The sequence below is a fragment of the Haliotis rubra genome, unplaced genomic scaffold (genome assembly GCF_003918875.1).
Source record: "Haliotis rubra isolate DU_JTF1 unplaced genomic scaffold, ASM391887v1 Scf183, whole genome shotgun sequence".
Lineage (NCBI taxonomy): Eukaryota > Metazoa > Mollusca > Gastropoda > Lepetellida > Haliotidae > Haliotis > Haliotis rubra.
The window spans coordinates 646,894-671,075 of NW_025765814.1; the positions used below are offsets into that span (position 1 = coordinate 646,894).

At 43.1% G+C, this 24,182-nt stretch overlaps 1 protein-coding gene across 1 annotated transcript in view; it reads left to right on the forward strand.

Annotated features, from left to right (window-relative positions):
- The window catches only part of LOC124273695 (nidogen-2-like), a 62,883-nt gene extending 40,819 nt beyond the window's left edge, over positions 1–22,064 (forward strand). Inside the window, exons 9-25 of the mRNA XM_046708970.1 lie at positions 299–517; positions 1,124–1,246; positions 2,253–2,375; positions 2,964–3,095; positions 4,553–4,687; positions 4,923–5,042; positions 5,434–5,646; positions 8,696–8,848; positions 9,142–9,270; positions 10,703–10,828; positions 12,632–12,736; positions 16,122–16,244; positions 16,636–16,807; positions 17,246–17,403; positions 17,902–18,025; positions 20,149–20,270; positions 20,740–22,064. Coding sequence (XP_046564926.1) covers positions 299–517; positions 1,124–1,246; positions 2,253–2,375; positions 2,964–3,095; positions 4,553–4,687; positions 4,923–5,042; positions 5,434–5,646; positions 8,696–8,848; positions 9,142–9,270; positions 10,703–10,828; positions 12,632–12,736; positions 16,122–16,244; positions 16,636–16,807; positions 17,246–17,403; positions 17,902–18,025; positions 20,149–20,270; positions 20,740–20,879 — 2,417 coding nt within the window. The 3' untranslated portion in view covers positions 20,880–22,064. The remainder of the gene's footprint in view (positions 1–298; positions 518–1,123; positions 1,247–2,252; positions 2,376–2,963; positions 3,096–4,552; positions 4,688–4,922; positions 5,043–5,433; positions 5,647–8,695; positions 8,849–9,141; positions 9,271–10,702; positions 10,829–12,631; positions 12,737–16,121; positions 16,245–16,635; positions 16,808–17,245; positions 17,404–17,901; positions 18,026–20,148; positions 20,271–20,739) is intronic.
- Positions 22,065–24,182: the final 2,118 nt, after the last annotated feature.

Here is a 24,182-nt window from a genome sequence, read left to right on the forward strand (position 1 = left end):
GTGGAGTAGGCTAGTGGTTGGAGTGGTTAAACCCAACTCATTCTCACTCACATTCACGCCATATTGGATCTAAGCCGATGTAACACATGTCCTGATTGGATAGAAAGAAGGGAGATAATTCGTGTTGCGATTTTATGCCGCTAGGGAATTGTAAGAGAACCGGGAAATATGGCCGTATTTGTACAGAGGTACGTAGGAAGATATGACTTTAGTAACCTCTGTGGGAAGAGAATGTCTCACTCACTCCTCCGTGGTATTCAGAGTATTGGGGGATATCAATCTCCTGTTTGTGTTCCAGGCCTGATCAAGGCGAAGTCGAGTCGCACTTACAGGATCAACGATGTCGCCTACCGCTACACCTGGGACCAGACCATCATGTTTTCCGAGTGCATGGCGGATCCGGATGTGCAGGCACTCGGTACGGTCCGTCTCTCTGTGGGCAGGAACTTCGTCGTCTTTGACAGACCCAACCAGGTGGTGAGATTCGCCCAGTCCAACAAGGTTGGAATGCTGACAGGTACACATTCGTCCACTGATGCTGATAGCTACGCGGATATTGACATTCATATTGATAATAATTATGATCATATTGATAATAATGATGATGATAATGATGCTGAAATGTGTATCCGCCAATGTTTATTGGTATGATTCTTGTTTGGAGGACTCTGATAATGGGAGTGGCGTTCTTCATTTGTGTGGGTACAATGTGTGAAACCCATTTCAGATATTGCTGGAATATTGCATAAAGCCGCGTACAACTGAACTCACTCACTCACTTTTGTGTGTGCAGGTTCACAGGTCCAAATGTATACACGTTAGCAGCAACGGTAATCCTAATTACAGGGATCCTTTTATACATAGTCAGGGCATAAATCCAATGGTTCCGTTGGAAACCTGACTGTCTGGAACTTTTTCGTTTTATGGCACTCCATTTCTTTAAAGGTAAATATAGTAGTTACGGTCCACCCCAATATTCAACGTTTAAGTATTATATGGATCATACTATGAAGTATGAAATACTTTAATATTGAAAATTGGGATGGTACTTAACTTTTGTTGTATGTATATTTACCACAGAAGTGTATGCTTAACTGAGTGCATTGATATGTAAATGACGTAGGTTCGGACCCGTGCCGTGATGCCGCCCAGAACTGCGCCGCTGATGCCGACTGCATCCCCGAGGGCGAAACCTACAGGTGTGTCTGCAGACAAGGCTTTGTTGGAGATGGCGGAACCTGCGATGGTGAGCAACCGGGTCTTAATCTAGATCCTCACTCTGATGCCTCTGTCACTGAACTCTTAGTGATGGTGTGCATATTCTTGTGATGGTGGGCACATTCGTTCTACTTTTCCAACCTAATTATTGTGATTGTCAACTTTCGTAAAGGTACTGAGACAGACTAAAGTTTACCTTCTGAAAATATATAATTATGATAGAAAAATAGCTTCATTTTTATTGATTTTTTTTAAAAAAAATTCTGAGGAAAATCTAGCTTGCTTCATTTAGGACTTTTGCATTACAGTAAGGGCTGGTGTGTGTGTGTGTGTGTGTGTGAAGGCTATTTGACGATATTAGTAACGCAGCGGCAGTATTACTTGATGGTAAACAATTACATGTCAATAATTAAATAATGATACGAGGACATAATGATTTCTGTTTTGAATTGCAAAATATCAGGAAGTGAATTCCTCATATTGCAAAATACTGCTATTTTTAATCGAATATCAGAATTCGTTTCAAGAAATTTTAAGTTCAGTTCTAAGTAGGATTATTCCAGTTCTAAGTAGGATTATTCCAATTCAAGCTATCTCGAATCTGTAAAACAGTGGATATAAGTATGATATTCTTGCCATTGCTGTCCTTGCTGGTGTGAAGTTATATCGGATAAACGGTTAATGGGCTTGGAAAAACATACTGTAGAATGGATATATGACCATTGTCTCCAGGCTTCCCGATTCACAAAGCGATCGTAGAGCTAAGGTGATCGTAGCTCCCATATTTAACATAGACTTACGACAGTCGTAGCGCTAAGGTGATCGTAGCTCCCATATTTAACATAGACTTACGACAGTCGTGCTACGATCGGTTTGTGGAACATGGCCCAGAATCCCGATCCACAAAGCGTTCGTAACGTTACGACCTGTCGTAACTCTGTAGTCTATCACCGACTTACAAATGTCGTAGCGCTACGAACGTTTTGTGGATCGGGACCCTGGTTCAGAGATAAGATTATGTTTTTTGTTTAAAGATATCGACGAGTGTACAATTGGAAGTCACATGTGTGACGTCAACGCCCGTTGTTTCAACGTCAGGGGAACTTACCAGTGTCAGTGCCAGGCCGGCTTCAGGGGCGACGGTGAAGTGTGTCAACGTGAGTGTCTACTCCTGATACAGCTGGACACGTTTTGAACGACGTGTTAATTAACAGCGATATTTGCGAATGATATTCCTGTTACCATGTTTTGTTTGTTTATATGTTTTTAAAAGCTTAACCTGTATGTTCATAAAAATGTTTGACAGCAGTGTTTTACGTCTTCTGATGACGAAGTAAACGATGTCTTCATTAAATCATTAAATGTGGCAATTTTACCCAAAGTCTTCATATGGTAACAGGTACCCGTGAAGAACGGGGTTAGAATTGGTCTTCAGCAAGCCATGCTTGTCGTAAAAGGCGACTATCAGGATCGGGTGGTCTGACTTGCTGACTTAGTTGACACATGTCATCGTATCCGGATGCGCATGCTGTTGATCACTGGATAGTCTGGTCCAGACTCGATTATTAACAGACCGCCGTCATATAACTGGAATATTGCTGAGTGCGGCGTTAAATGATAAACAAACATATTTTGATGTTTACTGTATGAATGATTTTATATTGGTTTAGCTGTGTCGAGTCGAGTTTGTTTTCAGCCGGGATAACTGGCTTTGTGGTCTACTGTTGCAAGTGCCAATGTTGCAGGTGAGGTACAGCTCTGCGGGGAGATTCTCTGTGGGGAACATGGCCGCTGCGTCTTCGACAGCGTCCAACAACAACCTGTATGCGAATGCAACACCGGCTTCGCAGGAAACGGGGTGGACTGTGAGCCAATTGGTGAGTTTAGTGGAAGAAGCGTCTGTATAATATTTACAAAGACCGTATCAGCCTGAGGGAAGAGACTTCTTTCCTATTATTTACTTTGGTGGGTGAGGGCCAAGTGGCTATGGACGGAAGGGGATGTTGAAAGTACTTCAATGAAGATCTATTACTTTATTTTTATGACGATAGTAAAAGTTTCGGAAAATGTAAAGACATTATACATGTGTACAGACGAAAGCAGTTTTTACGATGACATAAACTTTATTCCTGTCCGTGATAATACGTAAAAGAGTGAAACAAACAAAAAGAACCAGTCAGGACACAATCTAGAAACATTTTCGTAATGCAGAATTAAACGACTGCATACCTACAGTGAAGCGCTAGCCTGGCTGAAATTTTACGTGCGCTTCAAATTGACAAACTGGACATGAAGACTGAGTACTCCTTTCTGACAATAATGAGGTGAGGTGAAATTGGGTTTAACGTCGTGCTTGAGAATATTTCGCTCATATGACGACGTGCATGCGTGTGTATGTGTATGCGCGGCTGCTTGTACTAGCCCAGACTTAAGCTGGTTTTATAGTGCTAGCCCACTGAGATGCCATGCCGCAGTGAAGCATGAATACTTGAGTGAAGCACTCAGACACATTATACTGACTCCGAGCCGACCAGTCCTTCTTGTACCCATTAATGCCGAACGCCAGGCAGGGACCAACAAGTACCATATTTTAACGTCTTTTGGTATGACGCGACCGGGGATCGAACCCGCGACCTTCCGCACTCCGGGCGGACGCTCTAACCACTACACCACGGAGGCGGTCTGACAATAATGAAGTCTTGGTGAAAACATCACTGTTTACGCTACACCAGAGTATGCTAACACTAGAAATAAATATAGAATACCATTTATAATACTAACTTACTCTGAACAGAGCTCAAACATACTGTAAACTAATTTGAATCGCTGCAAAGCGCGGGAATGAAAAACCGATGCGGGTGCACATTTTGACACATAAACAAACCTTATGGAAACTGACATGTAAAACTGTTACAGAAACAACATCTAGGTAATATTATTAATCATATACATACACTTTGGTGGCCTATTTTCACTGTTAGTGGGATGGAATCCCGGTCCTGTTACAAGTTTGCCATTGCTGCCTGTTTCCATTTTCGTTTAACTAAGGGAGGTAACTCTGCGACTCGGTAGGTTAATTGCGAAATTAACAAATAACGAAACGAAACGAAACACCACAACATGGGAGGAGGTTTACCCTATAATACCGATATATTTCAGAATCATCATTTTTTTAATTTGCCATTAATATCTGCATTATAGTTAAGCAAAATGCAATCACTCATTTCATTCTGTAACTACCTCGCAGTCTAGATAGTCGAACGTTAATCTATTACCTCCCTTGTCCCTCTGTCACTCGGACGTCACTCAATTACCTCCCTTGTCTCTCCACCAGAGTTCAGCTGCAACGAGGTGGATAACTGCAGCCCCAACGCACAGTGCATTTACGACGGGGAAGAGGGCCGCTACGTATGCGAGTGCGAGGATGGCTTCAGCGGCGACGGTTTGTCCTGCGAGACTACGGATGACCGTAAGTGACCCCTTCAAAATAATTTTAAAAAATTATATTAACCTTATAGCAATGTAACGAATAATACAGAGCCTAAGTTTACTTAAATGAAATTAAAGTTTGTTTTAATTTTGACATCTGAGGGAGTTGGGGTCGGTTGATTGTTAAGCACGTTTTAAGAGAATTAGATCCAAACGTTTGTGAAAAGATGGTGTTTTAGATGCTGTGTCTGTGAACTTGTTCTCTCTGTTTCCAGGGAGTGTGTGTCTGAGATGTGATTCTAACGCCGCCTGCGTCATGGACGTCGATCGCTTCACGTACAGGTGTCAGTGCAACGCTGGTTACAGCGGTGACGGGTTCAGGTGCTCTACCATAGGTAGCTAGTGTTTCCAGTGTATGCATGCTCATCACTGTTAAATACATAACAGCTTTAATTTGTTTGTTTGTATTAATGACAACAGTAATAATGATAATAATTCTCAATGGCTAAAAGACCCGTGAAGATCCAGGTTAGAATGATCTTCAGCAACCCATGCTTGTCGTAAGAGGCGACTAACGGGATCGGGTGGTCAGGCTCGCTGCCTTGTTTGACAAATGTCATCGTATCCCAACTGCTTAGATCGATGCTCATGCCGTTGATCACTGGATTGTCTGGTCCAGTCTCGATTGTCTACAGACCGCCGCCATACAGATGGATTATTGCTGAGTGTGGCGTAAAACTAAACTCACTCACTCACTCAGTGGTTAAACTAACCTGATTCCTACAGACCCATGCGTGGAATGCAGTGTCAACGCCCAGTGTGACTTTGACCAGTCAACCCAGGCCTACCAATGTCGATGTCGTTCTGGTTTCTATGGAGATGGACGTCGTTGCGAGGCTTACGACTGCAAAACGCACGCCGTTTGTGACCAGAACGCCGAATGTGTCACAGACCCCGACTACGGCAACAACTACTGCAGGTGTAGCAGTGGTTACCGAGGTAGGTCACGTCAGCTCAGACAACACTACCTGCATTCTGTACTAACGTACTCCACATTTCGTGATAAATTAAAAAAATAATTTTAAAGAGGTTCAAATACCCTGTGAACCACTAAATGGTAGTGACATTTTAACTTTTTATTGTCGGTATAATATGATAAAATCATTTCACTCGTCATTTCAATTATTGGTTTGTAAGTAAATCACGAATCATACACATGACCAAGTCGGATATGGTGAGCGGGTCCATATTGTCTGCCGCACTCTGCAATGAATGGAGGCTATACCAAACAGACCAGGGTCCAGCTTCACAAAGCGATCATAGCGCTACGACAGTCTGTGTTAATAACATATGTGAGTTACGATGACCTTAGCGTTACGATCGCTTTGAGGAAGGCCCCCTGGTGGCGTTGTATAAAGCTGTCTGTATTTCTCCCGCCCGCCCTGAATTTTCATACCGAACTAAAATAATTAAAATTTACTAATAAGCGCTATAAGTGGCTATATCAATCATATTATTAATAAATCTTATACTAATTTATTTTCACTGTTAGTGGGATGGAATCCCGGTCCTGTTACAAGTTTGCCATTGCTGCCTGTTTCCATTTTCGTTTAACTAAGGGAGGTAACTCTGCGACTCGGTAGGTTAATTGCGAAATTAACAAATAACGAAACGAAACGAAACACCACAACATGGGAGGAGGTTTACCCTATAATACCGATATATTTCAGAATCATCATTTTTAATTTGCCATTAATATCTGCATTATAGTTAAGCAAAATGCGGATCACTCATTTTCATTCTGTAACTACCTCGCAGTCTAGATAGTCGAACGTTAATCTATTACCTCCCTTGTCCCTCTGTCACTCGGACGTCACTCAATTACCTCCCTTGTCTCTCCACCAGAGTTCAGCTGCAACGAGGTGGATAACTGCAGCCCCAACGCACAGTGCATTTACGACGGGGAAGAGGGCCGCTACGTATGCGAGTGCGAGGATGGCTTCAGCGGCGACGGTTTGTCCTGCGAGACTACGGATGACCGTAAGTGACCCCTTCAAAATAATTTTAAAAAATTATATTAACCTTATAGCAATGTAACGAATAATACAGAGCCTAAGTTTACTTAAATGAAATTAAAGTTTGACATCTGAGGGAGTTGGGGTCGGTTGATTGTTAAGCACGTTTTAAGAGAATTAGATCCAAACGTTTGTGAAAAGATGGTGTTTTAGATGCTGTGTCTGTGAACTTGTTCTCTCTGTTTCCAGGGAGTGTGTGTCTGAGATGTGATTCTAACGCCGCCTGCGTCATGGACGTCGATCGCTTCACTTACAGGTGTCAGTGCAACGCTGGTTACAGCGGTGACGGGTTCAGGTGCTCCACCATAGGTAGCTAGTGTTTCCAGTGTATGCATGCTCATCACTGTTAAATGCATAACAGATTTAATTTGTTTGTTTGTATTAATGACAACAATAACAATGATAATAATTCTCAATGGCTAAAAGACCCGTGAAGATCCAGGTTAGAATCATCTTCAGTAACCCATGCTTGTCGTAAGAGGCGACTAACCCGATCGGGTGGTCAGGCTCGCTGACTTGGTTGACATATCCCAACTGCGTAGATCGATGCTCATGCTGTTGACCACTGGACTGTCTGGTCCAGACTCGATTATCTACAGACCGCCGCCATACAGCTGGATTATTGCTGAGTGTGGCGTAAAACCAAACTCACTCACTCACTCAGTGGCTAAACTAACCTGATTCCTACAGACCCATGCGTGGAATGCAGTGTCAACGCCCAGTGTGACTTTGACCAGTCAACCCAGGCCTACCAATGTCGATGTCGTTCTGGTTTCTATGGAGATGGACGTCGTTGCGAGGCTTACGACTGCAAAACGCACGCCGTTTGTGACCAGAACGCCGAATGTGTCACAGACCCCGACTACGGCAACAACTACTGCAGGTGTAGCAGTGGTTACCGAGGTAGGTCACGTCAGCTCAGACAACACTACCTGCATTCTGTACTAACGTACTCCACGTTTCGTGATAAATTAAAAAAATAATTTTAAAGAGGTTCAAATACCCTGTGAACCACTAAATGGTAGTGACATTTTAACTTTTTATTGTCGGTATAATATGATAAAATCATTTCACTCGTCATTTCAATTATTGGTTTGTAAGTAAATCACGAATCATACACATGACGAAGTCGGATATGGTGAGCGGGTCCATATTGTCTGCCGCACTCCGCAATGAATGGAGGCTATACCAAACAGACCAGGGTCCAGCTTCACAAAGCGATCATAGCGCTACGACAGTCTGTGTTAAAATATGTGAGTTACGACGACCTTAGCGTTACGATCGCTTTGAGGAACGCTCCCTGGTGGCGTTGTATAAAGCTGTCTGTATTTCTCCCGCCCGCCCTGAATTTTCATACCGAACTAAAATAATTAAAATTTACTAATAAGCGCTATAAGTGGCTATATCAATCATATTATTAATAAATCTTATACTAATTTTGCCCGCTGTAGAAATCTAAGCCTTTGTGTGATATAAATATGCTCACACTCTTGCACACTCATGAACAGGTCAGCTTGATGTTTCTTCATGAATATTTGTTTAAACATGTACATGAAGCAAAACATCTTCGTGTTACTGATGCTGTGCCTCCATGCTAAAGTACATGTATGTGACTTCCGGTCGTTGCAGGCAAAGGTCGCTTTGATGAACATGGCCCTATTCGATCTCCAGGACCCTGTTCCTCAAAGCGATCGTAGCGCTGCGACTGTCGTAAGTCAATGTTAAAGTATGGGAGTTACGATCACCTTAGGGTTACGATCGCATTGAGGAACGGGGCCCTGGACTAAGTGCAGAAGCAGTTTTGAAACAAATTCTAAACCTCCCGAAAATGTTCAAGATGTTATTAATCATTTGAATGTAACGCGGTGTGATACTTGTGATGGCGCCATACATCGCGTTATATCGGGAGTTGACTAGTGTTAATGTGTCCACTCACTGCCAAACATCACGGGGTACCTTGTTGGACATTGCAGGAGACGGCCGTCGCTGTTTGTTGGAGGGATGTGGTGATGACGACGACTGTGACAGCAATGCACGGTGCGGGCCTGATCCCCGGGATACAAGTCGCAACATCTGCCGGTGCGTCTCTGGCTTCGAGGGCGACGGCAAGGTCTGCATACAACGAGGTCAGTATGTCTTCATTTCTTAAAGAATAATATTGCCATGTATTCTTAAAATGGTGCCTTTATAAACGCGAATCAGGTTGTTATCCATACCAAATAACGCTTTGTCATGGTCTCTTTGAAAAGGATATTGCAATTGATTTCACGAGATTTTAATGTTTAATGCCAAAAGGGGGTGCATTCCTACTTGTGATTACCTAATAACGTTTGTCATGGTCTCTTATATATCAATTGATCCTGAATTTTATCTCCGAACATTCCTCTTGTGATTACAATAACTGTGAATATATCCGAAGTCAACAACTGTAACGAAGTCAACAACTGCGCAAGGGAAGCAGAATGCATCTATGACCCGGATAGGCGGTCTTACAGTTGTCAGTGTCGGGCAGACTACATTGGAGACGGGCGCACCTGCGAACGCCGAGGTAAGTATTTCACGCCCACTTGGTTTCATTTCACTCACTCACTCCAAAACACAGACAACTCTTATTATCAGTTACTCTCCAAAATCTGGTCTCGTGGTACCAATGTAGGGGCCTTAAGACGTCGAAACTGAAAATTCAATATGGCCACAATTTCTTACTTCCCGACGTCCCGATAGGCAGTGTTTGTTAGTTTTGCATCTCAGCAATTTTCCAGCTTTATACCCGATGTTAGTGTTGGGAATTGGTTGAAATCTCACAATTGATGATTGGTTCAATACCAACTACCAATCATCGAAAACAAAAATTGGTTAGCGTCATTTTTTAGATTTTCCTATTCAGGTTGTAGTTGCAGATAAGTATAAAGAAAAAAACATTTGGTTCTCTGGTTTTTTTAGAAACTGCACAAATTACATTTGCAGATTTCACATCCAGTGTAAAATGATTCAGTTCCAGTGTAACATTAACTTCCCAGATTCTTCAAGAAATATTCAGTCATGACTTTTCAGAAAGTGAAGTGAGTTTTCTTAGAAATAAACACGTTTTCAGGCCCAGACAACGTCCTAGATATGTTCCATCATCAAGTATTTCAAACTCTATTACAGCGGTTCCAAAATCGTTTGTGTTCGATTATGAGAAAATATGATCGATTGCTTGGTCGTTTGGCCACTGCGACCAATCTTCGATTATTTCAATTAATCGGACCACCACTACCCGATATCTGATCACACAACCGGAAACGATGACCGCTATTATCCCGTCTTATCACCCGATTCAAAGAGTAGCCTTTTACGACCATGGCCCATTTCCACAAAGCGATTTTAGCGCTAATACCACCGAAACTCACATACAGTAACGTAGACTTACGGGGTTGGTGGGGTAGCCTAGTGGTTAAAGTGTTAGATTGTCACGCCGATTGTCACACCCGGGTTCGATTCCCCACATGGGTACAATGTGTGCAGCCCATTTCTGGTGACATTGCTGGAATATTGCTAAAAGTGGTGTTAAACCGAAATCACTCACTCAGACTTACCACGATCGTAGCGTTTGTGGAAAAGGGCCCAGCAAATGTTGTTGGGAACCAGGTTGAACCCGGAATCAGTGTGGAGAGTGAGATGCAGGAAGAGGTTGATGAGGCCATAGATTCCACATGAAGACATGTTTTTTTGATAAGGATTCTTATGGCCAATAAGGATCATCACAATATGAGAAATGAGCAAAATGTTCGTCCTCGTCATTTGACCTTTGAGTGTTGAGTAATGGAAGACTTTACATAACCATAACAGGAGCCTGAACGATTCTTTTAATCTTCTGGGCCTGGATTTTCGAAGCTTAGCACTAAGCTTCTTAACACTAAGATAGCATCGACAGTCTAGGTCTGGAAGTACAGTTTAGCAGTAAGGCTGTATAACTAACCTATTTGACACTGTTTCAGATGACATCCCCAACTGTTACCGTGACCCCCGCCTGTGTGACCCTAACGCCTCCTGTGTCCAGAACGTCGACCACTACGTCTGTGTGTGTAACCAGAACTTCGTCGGGGACGGCAGTTCCTGCAGAGGTGAGCATGGGTCATTCACACAGCCGATAGACCACAGATCCTCTGTGTGTGTGTGTGTGTGTGTGTGCGTGTGCGTGCGTGCGTGCGTGCGTGCGTGCGTGTGTGTTTCAGGGGGTTCAAAACCCTCCTTTAGAAAATGACTAAAGACCACATTGAAGTTTTGCATTGGCGGAGCCAAGGTGGGGTTCGGGGGATTAGATCGACCAGTGAACCAACACACCTCCCCCACCCCCCCCACGAAAATTTCTGGATCCGCCTTTGGACCACCGTACGCTGAGCATTTACAAGGACAATTAGTCACCCAATGTGTAATATGCCGTCCATTGTCAGTAAGTATGCAACACAATTGCTGAGCCCTGTCATCACCTGAGTAAATTCTAAAACCGGTTCCAAACGTTTTCCAGTTACATCAAGGAGACTCATCAAACTACGATCTTTCACTCAGATACAATACCTCTCTGCGTTAATATTTGCCATCTGTACAGAAGAAAAGGTGAAAGCTGAACGACCTTTGAACTCCAAATCACAAATGAAGGATATGTTGGCTCCTGAGCCAATCAGCAGTGAGCTTATAAAAACGATTCGGTTCACTCTTTTCTACTCGAATCGCAAATTTTCGATTTGAAGAAACTGAAACCATCACAGAAGACAAATAATCAATCAGTATTAATCCCTATTAGGAGTAGATGGCAGGGCGCTCAGAAACGACACTGAGGGGAGGTGTGGAATGTTCACATCATTTCGGAACTCCTCGTATTAGTTCGACTTCGAGATACACCAATAAGAGTCTGAATGCGTCATTATTTCGTACTGCGGATTTAGAAGCCTTGGAGCAGATTGACTGATGTGAAAGTTCACCTGACACGACCCCTTATGGAAATTTTCTCAGATATTCATTCAGAGATGGGGGCCAAATGGTTAAAACGTCGGATCGTCACGATGAAAACCCGGGTTTAAAATGAGTACAATGTGTGAAGCCCATTTCCAGTGTCCCCGCTGAGATATTGCTAAAATAGACGCATTCAGAGAGGTGCCCTATCGGAGAAATGATGATTTTAATGACATTGAACGTGAGCCTTGTTTTAGAGGGAAACAAAGTGGCACAGATTGCATAAAATTAGATTTTAAGGCTGGGATTTGAACTCACACCCATCGAATCCATATGGGAGATAACTCTGTGCAACGAGTTTCAGCGCCTCGAGCCACATATTTTCCGACAACTGGCGAAGCGCGCATGTAGCGGAACGCCAGGCAGTGACACTGCAATTATACGTGGCTTTGAAGAGTATACCTACTGCACTACCGTTTACAATAAATCCGGCTTAAGCCGTATCACGTGGACAGACCATTAATGTTCACTTCAGTCAGTAAGACTTAGTAAAGTCACAGCTCTTTATCCAGGAAAGTATTTTTCGTTGCCGATGATTATAATAACCTTAAAATGAATCAAATATTTCGGTAGTTACCTAACAGTGTTACAAGTGCTGCACCAGTTTTTATGGTGTCCGGTGATATTTTGTAGTTAAAGACGAGAAACATTTAGAGACTAAAGACTTGTGGCAAGGCTACCGCATTATGTGTGACAATGCATGTTCATGGCTCAGTGGCTTTGACTGGTAACATGATGGGTCGACATCGGGTCATGCAAACAAACCGTTGTTACAGTCACCGAGCACCTTGTGTCAGTAATTGTTAAACCACACCAGGGCAAGACGGTCACCATGTCTCACTCCTGTCTGTTAAACATTTTGAATCTTGGAATTACTCTGTTGTTCTACCATGCTCGTCTTGTTTCTGCTGCAGCGTTTGACGGCAGCGGCAGCTTCCTCATCTACGCCCAAGGGTACAGCATCTCCCGCGTTCCTTATCAGGGCACCGGCAGGGGACAGATGCTCATCTACGTACCAGGTAAGACCACACCTTTTCACCTGTCGCGCCTCCGTTTTGTTACCAGTCGCTCAAAGATAAAGTGTAGGCGTTGTTTTAACAGGCGTTAAGCCTCCGCCTTTGTTGTCTTATTACTTTTGTTGTTTTTTCTTGTGCATACATCTGCTCTCTGCCTCATAGCATTTATTCACCTGATGAAGTAGGATATACTCCGCAACGTTGTGTTCCACATAATAAAGAAGTTGACGTCTATAAAATTATCTTCCCTATGCGTATCATTTCTAAATGCCATTCAAAGACCTTTCACAGGTACAGTTCAAGACAGGAATACATCTGTCAGGATTAACCTCGTGTCACGTTTCAACCTTCAGTATCATCAAAGTCCACACTGAGAGTTGGACGGGTTCGTATTGCACTCGTCACATAATATTTTATTCCCAGCATTGATCCTTTAAGCCGTGCATACAGTACTTAAATGAACCCTGAATACACGCCTGTTGTATCAAGTGACAGCGCTTGCCACTTACCTTACTGCCGATGACTCACTGAATATGCATTTTCCTCTTGCTTTATGCTGTTAAAACAAGACCTCGTTTTGAATTGGTAGCTCTGTTGTACATTCATCAGATAAGAGACAATATGCATGTACGAACACGACCTAGCTCCATTAGATAATCTCTAACCAGCTCCATTAGATAATCTATAACCAGTTTCCTGCTATCTCCACATGACCACTTTCAGTGGTAAGTAGGCAGCAGTGAATGTGGACAACAGAGATACAGCTTAATCCTATCAGCATGCTAGATGTAAATATCAAAATCAATGTTTCCAGAGCCCAACCCCAATATCAACCCCTCGAAATGTGAAGCATTTCCTACTCGGACGCAACTACGACCAGCGGCTGGCTATACAAACTCCCACCCCGAATCCACGAAAAGTCACATGTGTGTCGACATTTGTAATTATCCTGACAGTAAGCTATGTGTAATCTATGGCGGATGGTCCGAGTGGAGCTGATAGTTGGCCTGTACCTGTAGGAATGCCCGTTAAGCTAACATTAGTTCGATCTGTAAGTGCATACCTGCGGTGAATGTTTACCGGCTAGATGGCAGTAGACAGGTCACTAAGTGTACATTTGTCATGAATATGCAAGGTCAACGAACACTAGGCCCAACACTGATTGTTCGCCTGTACAAATGTTTAAGGTCAGCTAGCATTAGGTCCACCAGTAGTGCACACTTGTCATGAATGTTCGGAGTCAGCTAACATTAGGTCCACCATGTAAGTGCACACTTGTGATGAATGTTCGGAGTCAGCTAACATTAGGTCCACCAGTAAGTGCCCACTTGTGGTGAATGTTCGGAGTCAGCTAACATTAGGTCCACCAGTAAGTGCACACTTGTGATGAATGTTCGGAGTCAGCTAACATTAGGTCCACCAGTAAGTGCACACTTGTGATGAATGTTCGGAGTCAGCTAACATTAGGTCCACCAGTAAGTGCACACTTGTGATGAATGTTCGGAGTCAGCTAGCATTAGGTCCACCAGTAAGTGCACACTTGTGGTGAATGTTCCAGCTAGCATTAGGGTCACCAGTAAGCACACTTGTGATGAATGTTCGGGGTCAGCTAACATTAGGGTCACCAGTAAGTGCACACTTGTGGTGAATGTTCGAGAGTCAGCTAACATTAGGTCCACCAGTAAGTGCACACTTGTGATGAATGTTCGGAGTCAGCTAACATTAGGTCCACCAGTAAGTGCACACTTGTGATGAATGTTCGGAGTCAGCTAGCATTAGGTCCACCAGTAAGTGCACACTTGTGGTGAATGTTCAGAGTCAGCTAACATTAGGTCCACCAGTAAGTGCACACTCTGTGGTGAGTGTTCGGTGAAGTTCGACCAGCTAACATGAGGTCCACCAGTAAGTGCCCCACTTGTGATGAATGTTCGAGTCAGCTAACATTAGGTCCACCAGTAAGTGCCAACTTGTGATGAATGTTCGGAGTCAGCTAACATTAGGTCCACCAGTAAGTGCCCACTTGTGGTGAATGTTCGGAGTCAGCTAACATTAGGTCCACCAGTAAGTGCACACTTGTGAATGTTCGAGTCAGCTAACATTAGGTCCACCAGCTACCAATGTTCGGAGTCAGCTAACATTAGGTCCACCAGTAAGTGCACACTTGTGAGTGAATGTTCGGAGTCAGCTACATTAGGTCCAATGTTCAGTAAACATTAGTCCACCAGTAAGCCCACTTGTGATGAATGTTCGGAGTCAGCTACATTAGGTCCACCAGTAAGTGCCCACTTGTGGTGAATGTTCGAGTCAGCTAACATTAGGTCCACCAGTAAGTGCCACTTGTGATGAATGTTCGGAGTCAGCTAACATTAGGTCCACCAGTAAGTGCACACTTGTGGTGTTCGGAGTCATACCATTAGGTCCACCAGTAAGTCAGATGAATGTTAGAGTCAGCTAACATTAGGTCCACAGTAAGTACACACTTGTGATGAATGTTCGGAGTCAGCTAACATTAGGTCCACCAGTAAGTGCCCACTTGTGATGAATGTTCGAGTCAGCTAACACTAGGTCCACCAGTAAATACACTTGTGATGAATGTTCGGAGTCAGCTAACACTAGGTCCACCAGTAAATACACTTGTGATGAATGTTCGGAGTCAGCTAACACTAGGTCCACCAGTAAATACACTTGTGATGAATGTTCGGAGTCAGCTAACATTAGGTAGGTCACACCAGTAAATACACTCAGCTGTGAGGGTCCACCAGTGTTCGTGAGTCAGCTAACATTAGGTCCACCAGTAAATACACTTGTGATGAATGTGAGTCAGAATGTTCGGAGTCAGCTAACATTAGGTCCACCAGTAAATGCACACTTGTGATGAATGTTCGGAGTCAGCTAACATTAGGTCCACCAGTAAGTGCACACTTGTGATGAATGTTCGGAGTCAGCTAACATTAGGTCCACCAGTAAATGCACTTGTGATGAATGTTCGGAGTCAGCTAACATTAGGTCCACCAGTAAATACACTTGTGATGAATGTTCGGAGTCAGCTAACATTAGTGCACACTTGTGACGAATGTTCGAGTCAGCTGACATTAGGTCCACCAGTAAATACACTTGTGATGAATGTTTGAGTCAGCTAACACTAGGTCCACCAGTAAATACACTTGTGATGAATGTTCGGAGTCAGCTAACACTAGGTCCACCAGTAAATACACTTGTGATGAATGTTCGGAGTCAGCTAACATTAGGTCCACCAGTCAGTGCACGCTTGTGATGAATGTTCGGAGTCAGCTAACACTAGGTCCACCAGTAAATACACTTGTGATGAATGTTCGGAGTCAGCTGACACTAGGTCCACCAGTAAATACACTTGTGATGAATGTTCAAGGTCAGCTGGCAGTAGGTCTGGACACTGACTGTCTTGAGGCGCTGCTATACTGGACAGACGTGGCCGGCGGTCAGATCAGAAGGGCCCGGTATGATGGCACAGACATACAGACAGTGCTGACAGGTGAGTTTACTAAGAACAAAGTTTCATATATATCAACGTCACCATGAAATAGAAACACTAACTGGGTTTCTACTCGTGACAATCCAGGTTAGAATTGATCTTGAGCAACCCATGCTTGCCGTAAGTGACGACTAACGAGATCGGGCTGTCAGGCTCGCTGACTTTGTTGACAGATGTCATTATATCCCAGTTGCGTAGATCGATGTTCATGCTGTTGATCACTGGGTTGTCTGATCCAGACACGATCATGTACAGATCACCGCCATATTGGTGGAATATTGCTGAGTGCGGCGCTACACAAACACACGAAGTATACCTTCCATTGTTTGGAGTTTATTAGACTGCGAGTACGTGAGGTATATATTATTGTATTCCTACGTATTGTTACTAGGCCTTGTGTCTCCCGAGGGCATCGCCATTGACTACATCTCCAGGAACCTCTACTACACCGACTCAGAACTCGACGTCGTTGGTGTTGCAAAGCTAGATGGTACCGATCAGAAGACACTCTTCAGCTCCGACATCACCAACCCAAGATCCATCGTCCTGGACCCACGTAGAGGGTGAGTTGGTAGACTCAGACAGTTCAATTTACAAACACCACCCTGAACCAATGCAGAGGGTATATTGATGCAATGTTAACCCTGGAAATAGCACTGGACCAAGGAAATATTCCGAATAGTACTGGACCCCAAGGAGATATGTTACCTCCTGATGCATTGTGTTCTGTGACGTGATGTCCCAATTGTTATTTCCACCTTTAGGGTTATCTACTTATAACGAGATGTATTGGTCATTGTGTTCTGAGACGTGATGTCCTAATTGTGTTTTCCGCCTTCATCTACTTAAAATGGCAGGCAAAGATCATATGGTTGTCTATGAAGTTGTTTTTGATGCGTATAACCATATCAACCTCAGGGTGTAATAGTACTTATAATCTGATTTGGTTGACATTGTATTCTGTGACGTGATGTTCTAAGTTACATTTCCTGCCACCCCAGGGTGTTCTACTGGACTGACTGGAACAGGGACAAACCTCAGATCGAGAAGGCCAACATGGACGGCACGAGCAGGATGGTACTGGTGACCTCCGACCTGGGCCTGCCGAACGGTCTAACCCTGGATGACCGGACCCAGCAGCTTTGTTGGGGAGACGCCGGTAAGAGGAGATAACTCGTGTAGTGCAAGTCCATTCGTAACTACTCGTCCCTTTCCGTAACCTGAAAGAAATAGTCTAGTCGCCGAACTATTTTCAAGGGCATGTAACTCTAGTTTACTTGGAAAACAAACATGGCATCCACGCCAGGGAAATGTACCTCAAAGGGTATCTTTCACATGCTTAAATACATTCCTACGCCATGATGTTAATATATCCTGGTTATACAAAATCAGAAAACCCTGGAGGACTATGCAATAATTAAAATATACTTGAAGCGTCTTTGAAAAATATATGCAAGCTGAAATGAAAATTATTTCAAGTAACTAATTTGACCCAATTTCTTCTCTACATACGCGCATTCTGATTGGCTGGGGGAAGCCTATCTTCCGCCGTGATATTGCTGGAATATTGACAAATTATTAAATATATTAAACCATACTCGGTCTCTTCACTAAACTGAATGAATCTTTTACTAAAATAACCCCTCATCTTACTTAGGTACCCATCGCATTGAATGTATCCGAACCGATGGTTTGGGGCGCCGCATCCTCTACGACAAGGCCACCTACCCCTTCGACGTCGCCTTCTTCAACAACGTCCTGTACTGGACCGATTGGGAAACGTGAGTAGTGTGACTGCCTGTTCTTCTGTCATTAGTTGTGACCTGGAGTGAGTGAGTGACTTGAGTTTAATACCGTTCTGAACAATAGAATTATGTCCCTTATATCCATCGTGTGAACTACATGAGGACGAGTATGACGGAATAGAGGTTCATGATCACAGCGAAGCTGGCTTTGAAACACACGACCAGCAGATCCTGGCACCTAAGGTGCTCAACTCCGTATGACTTCAACATTAAATGACGGTCGGAAATCTGTTGATGAAAGTGTCTGAGTCTCGAGTTAGATTCCCAGCATGGGTACAACATATGAAGCTCATTTCAAAGTCTCCCCTCTGTTGAATTGCTGAAATTGGCAAAACACGACGCAAAACAGTACTCGCTCAGTCCCTTAGTCGTTAGTAAACTATTGTCTGGTGTCATCAGTGGAAATGAGGTGGGGTAGCATGGGTGGAAATAACTTTAAATTGCTAGTGTATCGGTACAGTGGCACATGTAAAATCATTTGCCCTGATAATTTTTCCACTATACCAGCCGTTTCCTGTTGATTTTTAAATAAACAGACACTAATTAATATTGGAAAGTCAACTGGACACCGGTACAGTGTGATATACAAATTTGTTTTGCCCAACAGAAAAACCCACTGGACTCGACTGTCGGGCGTGGGTTATTTCCACCCCTGGTAGCCCAGTGGGTGAAACCGTTCGCCATCACGCCCAAGACCCGGGTTCGATTTCCTACAATGTGTGAAACTCATTTTCCGTCCCCATCGTGATATTGGTGGAATGTTGCTGCGCTATAAATATTGTTAAACAGTACTCACTCACCCATCAGTAGAACACGTCGCAGTAGCCATTATGCCTTAAACTAAGGACTCGCAAAACTACTTCCTGAATGACACTCACATTATTCTTTCAGTAAATTCCCCAACGTCGAATTCCGCTGATGGCAAACGTCGACCGTGATGGCAGGCCGCTGATTGTGACAAATTATTAAATATATTAAACCATACTCGGTCTCTTCACTAAACTGAATGAATCTTTTACTAAAATAACCCCTCATCTTACTTAGGTACCCATCGCATTGAATGTATCCGAACCGATGGTTTGGGGCGCCGCATCCTCTACGACAAGGCCACCTACCCCTTCGACGTCGCCTTCTTCAACAACGTCCTGTACTGGACCGATTGGGAAACGTGAGTAGTGTGACTGCCTGTTCTTCTGTCATTAGTTGTGACCTGGAGTGAGTGAGTGACTTGAGTTTAATACCGTTCTGAACAATAAAATTATGTCCCTTATATCCATCGTGTGAACTACATGAGGACGAGTATGAGTGAACAGAGGTTCATGATCACAGCGAAGCTGGCTTTGAAACACGACCAGCAGATCCTGGCACCTAAGGTGCGCAACTCTGTATGACTTCAACATTAAATGACGGTGGGAAATCTGTTGATGAAAGTGTCTGAACGCTATGCCGAGTCTCGAGTTAGATTCCCAGCATGGGTACAACATATGAAGCTCATTTCAAAGTCTCCCCTCTGTTGAATTGCTGAATTTGGCAAAACACGACGCAAAACAGTACTCGCTCAGTCCCTTAGTCGTCAGTAAACTATTGTCTGGCGTCATCAGTGGAAATGAGGTGGGGTAGCATGGGTGGAAATAACTTTAAAATTGCTAGTGTACTCCGGTACAGTGGCACATGTAAAATCACTTGCCCTGATAATTTTTCCACTATACCAGCCGTTTCCTGCTGATTTTTTAAATAAACAACATAATTAATATTGGAAAGTCAACTGGACACCGGTACAGTTTGATATACAAATTTGTTTGCCCAACAGAAAAAACCCACTGGACTCGGGTGTCGGGCAATGGGTTATTTCCACCCCTGGGTAGCCCAGTGGGTGAAGCGTTCGCTCGTCACGCCCAAGACCCGGGTTCGATTTCCTACAATGTGTGAAACTCATTTTGGGTGTCCCCATCGTGATATTGGTGGAATGTTGCTGCGCTATAAATATTGTTAAACAGTACTCACTCACCCATCAGTAGAACACGTCGCAGTAGCCATTATGCCTTAAACTAAGGACTCGCAAAACTACTTCCTGAATGACACTCACATTATTCTTTCAGTAAGGGAATTCCCAACGTCGACCGTGATGGAGGCGCTGATGGCAACGACCCGATCAACCTCGCCATCGGTGGCAATGGCCGCTTGTACGGCGTGACAGCGGTCAGAGACCAATGTCCACGAGGTGAGCAGTTTCGGGTTGGATGACACAACCGCAGTAAATATTTAGCGTTAACGCCAGAGAACCAGTCTCGATTAACCAGCCTCGATTATCCGACTAAACGGATTCCATTGGGTGTAAAAGCAAAACAGTGGTGAAAGTATATGAATGGATCACTAAACATCAGTGATGACACCAGGTGTTCGCGAAACGGATGTCCGTTTCCTTCCTACCAGTAGCGCCAGTCACTCATACAATTTGAATATAGTGTTAGTTAACCTGTCGCGAAGGGGAGATAACCTGTGTAATTTGAGTTGGTAAGCTGGGTGAGGGAGGGCCAGTGCAAGGAGTAAGACACCACACTGTGTGGGCTGGACCAGGCCTATCATACTCCCTAGTTCAACTTCTAGGATTTTGGTCTCACGGTGAGACTTGATATGGACCTGAAAGCTCCTCCAGCCTCAAAGTTAATCCAAACATCTTTACGTTCCAGTGAGCAATGGCTGCGCAGTTAACAACGGCGGATGTCGTTACCTCTGTCTCCCATCACCAAGCGGAGGGCGAACCTGCGCATGCCCAGACGATATTGACCCAAGAAGGTGCAACGAAGTGGCCTTGAAAAAGCGGAAGTGAAATGTCAGCAGCAATGAATGAACAAAATCTTGGGAATGAGTGTCGCTTATGTGATCTGAGCGGTCGGAAAAACCATGGTGCTATTGGGGATGCTCGATAATACTCTCAGTGTTCTAATGTGCCAAAGTACTCGTGTATATAGGGTATATATTGACTGTATCGAGTCGACTGCTATGTATAACCACAACCCATGCTTAATAACTCCTTGCATCTATCCCGCAGACCCTTTAATGGCTTTAACAACGCCTACGTTCTTCCCTGTAAGTCCACTATGTTAGAATATAGACTTCAGGAAATATGCCCCTTGATCATTACACCACATTATGGATCTTTTCATTGAATTGCTCAAACAATATACTGTTATAATGGCGTGGATACTATTTGTGGAGTCAGCACTTTCAGACCAGGTACAACTTTTCTGTTCACGTCTCTTAAGCCGGGACAAGAGACATGAGATGCTCAATAGTCAATATGCTTCATAGGAAATGCGAGTCATCGTTTTATGTGTATCATATGTGTATTATCTGTTGTTTAGTACTAGATGTATTTAACATAGTGTACCATAGTCGGACTGTAGCAGTGTCATGTCGTGTGAGGCCACGGTGAAGATAGGGTTGTTTTAAGAATCGGAAGTTCGGATTTGAAGAAATACGTCTTTTATGCGTTTTGTACAAACGCCTCTCTTGTTTTTATGTATAGCGAGGGCTGTTTGATGATATAAGAAAATCATTTTAATTGTTCCAATCAGAACTTTAGATGCCAGTGTTTTTAACGATTCACTAGGTAAGGCCAAAATAAGAGATGGTATGTCTGACACTTTTTGTAAGGAACTATTGCCGGCTACTTTTTACACAAATATGTTGGACGAGAACAAGCTGGATAAATATCCCATAAAACTACCAACGGAATCCTAGATCTGTACCAGTAGGTGTATCCAACTGACTAAACTATAAGCTATGACCAGCGATTGCTACACGAATTTTATCTGTTCTAAAACAATAGTAATGATGTTGTTTATTCACTTCGGGTTTGTGTATCTAAGCTTGTCAGGGGAGCACTGTAATTAAAGCACTTCCTTTATTTTGTGTTCTTAAAAAAGGTAGAGCCAAATAGGTTATACAGTAGACCAACTCCAATGTACCTATTTCCATCTCAGTAAGATGGCCCCTGTAAGAACAGATTGCCCTAAAAGGTACGTTTTCGGATTGCCGAAATTTGAAAATTTTAAGAGTTTTACGGTCTATGTCGCCGAGTACCAGCGTGCTATTTGTTGCTAGTATTCTTATATAGACAATGACAGGACTTCCAGATGTGAAAGGTGCTCCTTGTGAATAAAATAAAAATAGCATTTTCTACAACACCATGCAAGATAAATGTCGCCTGGTGGAAATTCTAGAGATACACTGGGGATGCACCTGATTCACTTAATATATTCTACTCAAAACAAATTGAAGAACACCGATTTTTTCATATTAATATAGTTAATATCCCATGGCTGATTAACCATATTAATAAGAAAGAATGGATGTTCTTTTTTTATCTGGTATGGTTCATATCATGAAGGTTTTTACACGAACCATCTCATACCTGGCCGACATTTTATAGAGCTGTACATGGTGACACAGCGTGGCTTCATGTATCTCCCCCACCCCCGGGGCCAGTGCTAAGGTAGTGGGACACGTGGTCTCGCTGCCATTGTAGTCGTTAATCCATTACGCAAACCAAAGGGCATGTTTTGTACTCAATATTTTCTACATTGACGAATAAAGTGTTTTCTATAAAATAAACATGTCTTTTGTATTTTTCCTGTTGAACACCATTCCTTTAACAATGGTTGGCATCAAAAAGAAAATGTCAATATTTGTTGAGTTTGGGTACACATCGGGGAATGTAATTGTTTTATTAACGTTCAGTCTAACGAGCGATATACAATATATAGATTTTCAGAGTCGTTGCACAACGTGTTTTGTTTACATTATGTAACACGGCGACAAGAATTATCGAATTTATAACCTCTATCCTTAATACGGAGTCGTTGGACTCGTTTTGATTTTATTCACGTTTCTATAATAATGGGAAATAACTCTAACTGGCATGTACAATAGTTGCCACGGGGCCCTTTCGATTACCAATGCATGACTTGTCAGTGACGATTTTCGGTCGGGAATTTTAGTTAAAACAGCATACAATGAGCATAGATTGTTAAGACCTGTTAACTGTTTTAGACTAATTATTATAAGCCCCTGAGACTCTAGAAACTTAGCTGGCATATTACTATCCCATTCTACCGGGTACCCATTCGGTGCAAGGTGGACAGAGGCATATTTCACTGGTTTTAGAACACACGTGGTGAGAAACTCTCCGGAATCCTGTGAGTTAAAGGCCGGGGTTCAAACCTATACACAGATGGAGTGTGGCCTCCTTCCCTTGTCAAACTTGTCTTTCGATGCAAAACAATGCAGTATTCAAGTACATTCCATGAAATATCACAAAATTAACTTACCGGTTCATGATGACATTAAGCCATGGTGTAAAGAAGTATGTTATGAAGGCTCACTATAAAATGTATGTATGCAGGCAGCCTACAAAACATACATTATTAAATATATTTCTCTTTTTCAAATCCAGATTTGAATTTCCCACTGTGTCAGTCAGGTGGCCAAAGGAGGTGCGTTTCCATAGAAACAAGCCTGCGAGTTGGCTGAAAGTTTCATTCAGGGTGTTATATTTCAGACAGGTTGTGAAAATTACCCCCTCCCAACTCCCCTGACCCCAGGCTGTGCAGGCTAGGGCTGTACACTTATTTGATGCTTACATCACCATGTTGAAGATTTTGTTTTCAGAAAATAAGTAACATTTGAAATTTAATATATGCTAATCAAATTAATCTCGATACGTTTGTATCCAACTGAAGTGAATAAAAATAAATAAGTAATAATAATAATCTCTTTAGTCATCAAAATATGTAGTGAAAGGGTAGATGGGACGTTTACAAAAAGGCACATGTTTATTCTAGTAGTAAATTCCAAGGCTAGACATCACCAGGCTCTTTCCAGGCCCCCATAGCCGTTACAGTCCTGTCACTCATGGACAGATAACTAGTCTGTCTCACAGTCCCTGAACCACATTATTTTCCCTACTGCCAAGCCCTCTCTGCAGTGCTAAGGCCCTAAATGAAGCAAGTCTAGATTTCCTCAGGTTCTGAATCTCTGGTCTCCCTAGGGCCCCTTTTCATTTTAAATAGGCTTGTTTGTTACTATCAATATTATATATATTCAGAGACTAAGCATTACTAAGTCTACA